Raw genomic sequence first — 7,949 nt, 5'->3', positions numbered from 1 at the left:
ATCTTTTGAAGCATAAAAGTTTTTGTTTTACAAAAGTTTTAAAATTATGATTAAATCCAATGTGTCTATTTTTTCTTTAGTCACGTGTGTTTAATGTAATCTCTTAGAAGGCTTTGTCTAACCCAAGATCATGAAGATTTACTGTTAGATTTTCCTCTAAGAGTTTTATAGTTTTAGCTCTTATATTTGGATTTATGATCCACTTTGAGTTCATTTTTTATGTGTGGTGTGAGGAAAGAGTCCAACTTTATTTTTTTGTATGTGGATATCTAGTTGTCCCAGTACCATTTTTGAAACTCATTGAGTTTTTAGGAGTATCAAAAAAAATTAACATATTCAGAGCACTTAGAATAGTACATGGGGATGCATAGCAGCCTTGAGTAAATATTAGTTTTATTATTTTATCATGTATTGTACTAAATTGTCATTATATGTCCACTTATCTTTCTCTCCCAAGAGACTCTCTTAATCTTTGTACCTATGTCCCTGGCCCAGTACCCACCAAACAGTACACGCTGAATAGATTTTGTTAAATGGATGACTTATAAATAAGGCTTCTCTGTTCAGGCAATTAGTGGGTAAAGCACGGGACAGGTGCCAGTTTCAAGACTGACAATCTATTGTGCTAGATTTGGGTCCCAACCAAAGGGCCTCTCAAAGTTAGAACATGTTAACAGTGTCGGCCCTCGGGCATCTCCACAGAGAGCACAGCATACAACCCCAGGCTGCAGATCACCTTGGAGAATTAGAATCTCCTCAGTACATTTTTCACTCCCATGTCTCCCTTCCTATCTGTTTGCTTCTTCCTTCCCTTGACCCTGAGCATGAGCTCATGGAATGGGATCGCTCTCTAATATCAGTCTCAGCCAAATCTTCTTTGCCGCATCCTTGGGCTTTCGATCCCTAGAAGTTAAAGGTGCACGACTTGCTCCCCACCCCTTAACAGTCTCTGTCTACGTTCTTTTCCCCACATGATCTCATCCAGTTTAATGACTTTAAATGCCATGTTCGTTTGATGACTCCCAAACCTGTTACTCCAGCCCTCACTCTTCACTGAGGTCCGGACTTGAATTTCAATAGTCTGCCTCATGTCTTATCTTAAATATGTAACAGGCATCTCACACTTAACATAACCCAAACAGAGTTTCTCCCACAAACATATTTTTCTCTCAGTCTTTCTCAGCTAAGTAAATAGCTCCATAAAATTCTCTAAGTTACTGAAGTGAAATATTTAGGATCCATCTTTGATTCCTCTTTCTATACTCATTGCCTATATACTAAACATCTCGAGAATGATCTGATGGGGAGAGGTGTATTTACAAAGTCCAGAGGTGGAATAATAAAGATGGAACTCAGTCACAGATTCCCTAAGAAGCCCTCTACGTTGGTATTAAATTAACCACGGCAGCATGTGGGAAAAACTAGGGGAGGCAAATCAGGGGCAGTTGGCAGGCCGAGTGGTAACTGAGCCCAGGGGAAATTTGCATTCTCGCCGAGCCAAGCTCGCCTTTCCACCAAAGCCGGAGCATCCTCCTTCTAAGTGAGCTCTGGCTCAGATGCACAGCCCGAGCCTTCTTCTCACGCCCCCAGGAAAGATCATAAAAGGGGCTGTGGGCGAGGGTAGGGAGGTGGCCAGGGACCAAGGCACCGGGTGGGGACCCGAGGAAAGACTGCAATGCAGCCAGCTCTCACATCCCTCTTCATGCTGCTCTTTTTCCTGCTGTGTCTCCTGGGAATCCTGGCCAATGGGTTCATCGTGCTGGTGCTGAGCAGAGAGTGGAGGCAGCGTGGACGGCTGCCCCCCTCGGACCTGATCCTCATTAGCCTGGGCGCCTCCCGCTTCTGCCTGCAGTGGGTTGGACTGGTGCACAACTTCTACTACTTCCTGCGCCTGGTGGACTATTCCAGGGGCCCAGCGCAGCAGCTCTTCGGTCTGCACTGGGACTTCCTGAACTCGGCCACCTTCTGGTTCGGCACCTGGCTCAGTGTCCTCTTCTGCGTGAAGATCGCTAACCTCTCCCACCCCACCTTCCTCTGGCTGAAGTGGAGGTTCCCAGGGTCTGTGCCCTGGCTGCTGCTGGGTTCCCTCCTGGTGTCCTCCATCGTCACCATGCTCTTCTTCTGGGGCAACCGCGCCGTGTACCTCGGTTTCTTCATTGGAAGGTGTTCTGGGAACATGACCTACAAGGAGTGGAGCAGGTGGCTGGAAATTCACTATTTCCTGCCCCTGAAATTTGTCACGTTGTCAGTCCCTTGCTCTGTCTTCCTGGTCTCGACGGCACTGTTGATTAATTCCCTAAGGAGACACACTCGGACGATGCGGCACAATGCCCACAGCCTGCAGGACCCCAGCACCCAGGCTCACACCAGGGCTCTGAAGTCACTCATCTCCTTCCTTGTTCTCTATGCTCTGTCCTTTGTGTCCATAGTCATCGATGCTGCAGGCTTCTTCTCCTCAGACAGTGACTGGTACTGGCCGTGGCAAATTTTAATGTACCTGTGTACATCCGTCCATCCCTTTATCCTCATCCACAGCAACCTCAGGCTTCGAGGGGTGTTCAGGCAGCTACTTCTATTGGTCAGGGGCTTCTGGGTGGCCTAGGTGGCATGGTCTCCCTATCCAGACCCCCGGAAGGGACTTGGGTGAGGATGATAGAACCACGGGCTGCTTACCTGGAGACACCATCATAGGTGGATGTGTACTGGATCGTGCTGTGGGGTCCCTCCTTTGGGAAGGAGGGAGAGAGTCAAATCTGGGAACTCTGAGCATCATACCTTCCTTCGGGTCCCATATTAAAATGGGGCTCCATGGGTCCCAGAAAGCCAGTATTGTCCAGAAGGTCAGAATATAACATTTTGCGCTACTGTCTCTGTGTCCTCTCTGTTGCGTAGAAGCCTTCAGTTACAGAGTCTGGAGCCGGTGTACTACCTTGTACTATCTGTGTACTATCTTGACAGCCTGCTGGGGAATGAAGAGAACATGTGTCTTCGACTGGACGAGGGTGTGGATGGGGACAGTGTCATGCTTACTACCAGGGAATAGTAGTTGTGGCGGCCGGTGGCCAGAGCTGTGAGGTCTAGTAGCCCTTCCTTCTATAGAGATTTCTTCTTCTTGTCAAACGTGGATAATTTCATTTTAATTTTATTAAAACAACTGCAAAGTTTATTTATACTGTCCCATCTCTTTTCTCATTAGTATTTCCATTGTTCTGCCTTTGATTTTCTCCTCTCTGAAGTCTGAGTGGCAGCCAGACTTTTTCCATGTTTATTCTTCCATTAGAATCACACATTGTGATTTTCTCCTTTGTCAAATTGTCTCTGGAACTTTCTTTTTTCCCCTCAAGTAAATGTCACAAAGTCACATGTGAATTGAATAAACATGTATTTTTTTGTTCTGAAAAACAAAGACTCAAGAATTTCACTTAGTTTGTGTCCAAAAACTATTTAACCTCTTAAAAAAAAAAAGAATCACCTTGTTAAATCTTACATTTAAATGTTGTTTTAAAATAGCTTGCTCCAATTACTGTGCAAATGTTTTTAGAAATAATTTGTAGAAAATACTAATTAGAGCTGGGTGTCTTTAAGGCAGGCTCAAAAGTTTTCGCTAAAGGGCATCAATGTGCAAATTTCACATACTAATTTGCAAATGGCTTCTTGATAGGGAGAAATTTCAATCTCCTCTGAGAGGGAAAACAATTTCCCTACCAATTAGGGTGTATGCTGCTTGGTGGATCCATACTCATAAACTACATTTTTGGGGCAAGTTATTCTACATTTTTATTTTAAACATTTATTTTTTAATAGGTGAAAAATTCAAAATGTACTAAGGAGTATAATATAAAAATATCCCTCTTACTTTTTTTTACTTCTGAGACATTCTTATTTATTTATTTATTTATTTGTCTGTGTTGGAGATACTTTATAGCAGAAAGCCACTAATACCTAACTAACAAACCAGTCAACTAATTTAGATATACACCAGTAGCTAACTAACCAACTAACTTATCAACTGTTTTACCCATGTCTTTCTACACAAATAGTTGCATAATATACATGCTATTCTGTGGGTCACAGGTGGCCACACAGCAGTCATAGGCCATAGCGGCCAGCAGCCAGCAGCAGGAGCTCGGTCCCTTACAGGGCCAGCAAGAAGTAGAACAGGGTCCCATGTTGAGCAAGGAGATTGTCTGCGAGTGTCTGCGGAACCCCGCTGGAGGTGTAGCAGATGTCCACCCCTGAGAGGCCGTGGAGGAAGAAGTATATGGCAGGTGTAGGCAGGCGTCCAGTCGGATCAGGACGATGATGAGCCCGTTGCCCAGCAGGGTCAGCAGATACGCGGCCCCAAACAGGACGAAGAGTCCCGCCTGGGTCTGCCTGTCACTGGAGAACCCCAGTAGGACAAACTCACCCACCCGGCTGGCCTCCCCATGGGGCAGTTGGGTCAGGCTGTTGCAGGAGGCAGTGGTTGGAGAGGTCAGAATCAGAATCCACAGTCTGGTACTGAACAAAGGACTTTAAATGGGAGTGCAAGGACTTGTGTGTTTTCTCCATTAGACTCTGAGCTTCTTAAAGTCAAGGACTTTAAATGGGAGTGCAAGGACTTGTGTGTTTTCTCCATTAGATTCTGAGCTTCTTAAAGTCAGGGGTCTTTTCTGATTTTTCTTTTAATGGAGAGATTCCTAACAAATGTTTTACAATAAAACATTTTTGTTAGGTGCATGAATAAAAAAGAGTTAAAAGGTCTTGAGTCTTGTTCTCTGCTCCCAAGATGTAGGGCTGGGATTCCCCTTTGTTCTTATTCCTCAGACTTGAGCCAGTGTTTCTTTCTGCTTCTCCCATAAGCCAGGCGGGGTCAGTGATAGAGAAAACTGCTCACTTGGTTCTCAGCGCACTGATTCATGAAGCTTAGTTTTAGGTTGATAAGATCAAGGTCTCACTGTAGAACATTATACCAACTATAATTATGTCCCAGCTTCTTGCGATTACGCTATTTCCTTGGCGAATTGCTGGCATTTATTTGAATGTTAAAGTAAGTGATTAATAAAAGATGAATGCACACATCTCTTAACTTGCAGTGACAACATTTGGAAACTGACAGTGCCCGCGGATGAAGTCAGTGAGGGAGTGCCTCTAAAACCCTTTGAGCTTTGTTATGTATAAACCCTTCTGTCAAAGCAAAGACGTGCTTGCCCTTGGAACACCTCCCTGTGTATTTTGCTGGTCTTTCGCCTCTATCAGAGGATAAAGATGCCATTTATTTTGTTGTTAGTATGAATGTACTAAGCAACGTTATAGTCTTCATTTCTCTGTTTATTAGCAGCAAGTCCCTGTAGCCCCATTTCAGTATTCGCCCTGTGTGCCTTCGTGACAGGGTGGGAGAAAGTAAAGTCACTGGCTAGTGTTAGTGTAGGGAGAGACCACAGGGACAGCAAGGGTCCAAGTGTTGGAAAAGCCCACCTGAATGCCCATTGGGGAAGCTGGAGAGGGAAGAGAAAAACTCCGGGTGATAAGATTCTCCTACAAAAAGCCCACAGAATTTTGACGGCTCTCAGAGCAGTGCTTTCCATATTAGGCGACACATTAGAGTCACCTGGGATGCTTTGACTCCTCCAGAAGCCCAGACCACACTCCAGAGTAATTAAATTAGAATCTCAGGTGGGTAGAACCCAGACATTAGCATAATAGTCACTTTTAATGTTTCCTAGGTAATTAAAATGTTAGGTTAAGTCTGAGAACTACCGCGGTAGAGGGAATCGTTCAGCTTATTTTCGAAGATTCAAGACATGGTTTTTGAGAGAGGGTTGTGTTTTGTGATAAACCTAGAAGAGTCTTTGTGAAGGAAAGATCTTTTGGGCTAACGTTGTTATTCTTTGTTGGAAGAAGTTGAGGCCAAGAGAGTTTGAACGGTTTGCCTCAAATCTCACTGTGAATCAGTGAAAATGTGATCCAGATTATCTTGGCTTTGGTGTGCTGGGTCTTCCCTTAGCCTTCGCTTCCTGAGGTCTGGTCCAAAAACAACATTTTAGAATATCTTAGATCCAGGGAAGTACTAGTTAGTATCAAATGGGGGTAATGTATGAGAAAGCCCTTCACAAGTTTCAGAGCATTCTCTAAATGAAAAGGATTTGAATTAAGGACATGAGAGATGGGACACAGAATCTAGTGAAATAGAAATGAAAACAATTCAACCCAAGCCTTTCTATCAGGGTTTGAAGATAGAGCTCGAGGTTGGATGGGAGTGAAGAGGGCAGAGCAGATGGATGCTGTCCTCTGTCTCTCCTGGATAGTTGGAACCTACCCTTTCCTTCCTTCTAGTCCTTCTGTGGCAGAAGGCGTCACTGTAGAAAATGCGAAAAGTAGAAACAGGCTTCGGTGCAATACCCAGTGGCTGGGTGGTTTCAGAGTCCGCTCTGTGATGCCGCCTCAAGAATGACACCACGCAGAAGGGTCCATTAAGGGACTAGTCGTTCCCCGCACCCCCCACCCCGATTAGTGAGTGTCCTTTAAATATGTTGAATGTCTCTTTAAAGAGACAAGACCTACCCTGCCCTCTCCTCCCCACCCCCAATCTACATTCTAAAACTCAAACAATGGGGAGGTAGAAAAGTATTTTGGACTCCTCCCCACTTTTTCTAACCTGTAATTTAATGAATTGATGCCTTCTTTGGATAAACTAGATGTATGTACTCCTGCTGTGGAGAATAGAATATAAGAATTATGTACATAAAACATATACAAAATATATATTTTAATTATCATCATTAGAAGGTGTCAATAGATCACCGTCCCAACTATATCAGTAATATTTAGGTAAGAGATGCCTTATTCTGATGTTTTAATGTTGTTCTTGAAAATATTTTTCTTGTCCTGAACATTTGACTTTTTGGCCAGCCATCTGCCACCGCTGCAAGTCTGAGCGGGAAGCATGCAGAGTGACGTGCATGTGACTCACACACGGTCCAGTCCTGCTCATCAGGTCTGTGGGCTCCGTGCTGCACGGTGGCTCCAAGTCCCTGTGTGAATCCTCCACCCTGCCGAGCTGTGCGAGTCGTACGGGTGGCCTTTGCACCCCTGGCTTAAGGCCGGTTTGATCCCATGGGCACAGTGAATTTTGTAGCTTATAGCTTCCTCTCCCTTCTCGCTGATTGCAGAAAAGCTTAGACATGTAGTTGTAAATTTTAGCAAGGAAATTGATTTGCTTGGCATAAGTTTTGTGTACTGCCCTGACTTCTGACTTAATCTTTCTTTCTAATTCATATATGCCAGTATATAAATATATATACATTTCCATTTAAGTTCCATTTAATTTAATTTACGGTAGGATGTGTGTATTTCTATTGTTGTTGTTATTCACATTGTTTTTAGATGTAAGTCAGAGACCAGAAATAGAGTTCAGAGACAAAATTCCATTTCTCTGTTACCTCAAAGGATAGTAATGCCAATTGTGGTCCTCCCATGTGCTCCCTTACACACGTGTACACACACACACACGCACACTATATGGAAGGCACGCCCCAGTGCCCACTGTCTTCAGAGTGAGACCCTCTGTTGACAAAGTCACATTCTAACGCTTTGATTCAGAGCTGCCCGTCAGAACCCGGCTCAGAGCAGCCTGCATCTCCTTGTTCCGCAGACTGTAGATGAGCGGATTCAACATGGGGGTCACTACGGTATAAAAGAGCACCACCACCTTGTCCTGGTTGGCTGAGGCTGTGGAGCGGGGCTGTATGTAGGTAACCAGGGCCATCCCGTAAGACATGGAGACCACGGTGAGGTGGGAGGCGCAGGTCCCGAAGGCTTTGCGGCGTCCCCCCGTGGAGCGGATCTGCAGGATGGCGGCCACGATGCGGGCGTAGGACAGTGAGACCAGGCAGCAGGGCACGAGCAGCACCACCACGCTGGAGGCCACGATGGCTGCCTGGTTGAGAGTGATGTCCACGCAGGCCAAC

At 45.0% G+C, this 7,949-nt stretch overlaps 1 protein-coding gene across 1 annotated transcript; it reads left to right on the top strand.

Annotated features, from left to right (window-relative positions):
- Positions 1 to 1,675: 1,675 nt before the first annotated feature.
- On the top strand, positions 1,676 to 2,776 carry LOC105304109 (taste receptor type 2 member 41-like). The gene has a single exon (XM_011378058.2). The coding sequence runs from the start codon at positions 1,676 to 1,678 to the stop codon at positions 2,600 to 2,602; it is 927 nt and encodes a 308-aa protein (XP_011376360.1). The 3' UTR covers positions 2,603 to 2,776.
- Positions 2,777 to 7,949: the final 5,173 nt, after the last annotated feature.

The sequence above is a fragment of the Pteropus vampyrus genome, unplaced genomic scaffold, assembly GCF_000151845.1.
Source record: "Pteropus vampyrus isolate Shadow unplaced genomic scaffold, Pvam_2.0 Scaffold329, whole genome shotgun sequence".
In the NCBI taxonomy this organism is placed as follows: domain Eukaryota; kingdom Metazoa; phylum Chordata; class Mammalia; order Chiroptera; family Pteropodidae; genus Pteropus; species Pteropus vampyrus.
The sequence above is the reverse complement of the archived record's forward strand: the minus strand, read 5'-3'. Positions and strand labels throughout refer to the sequence as shown.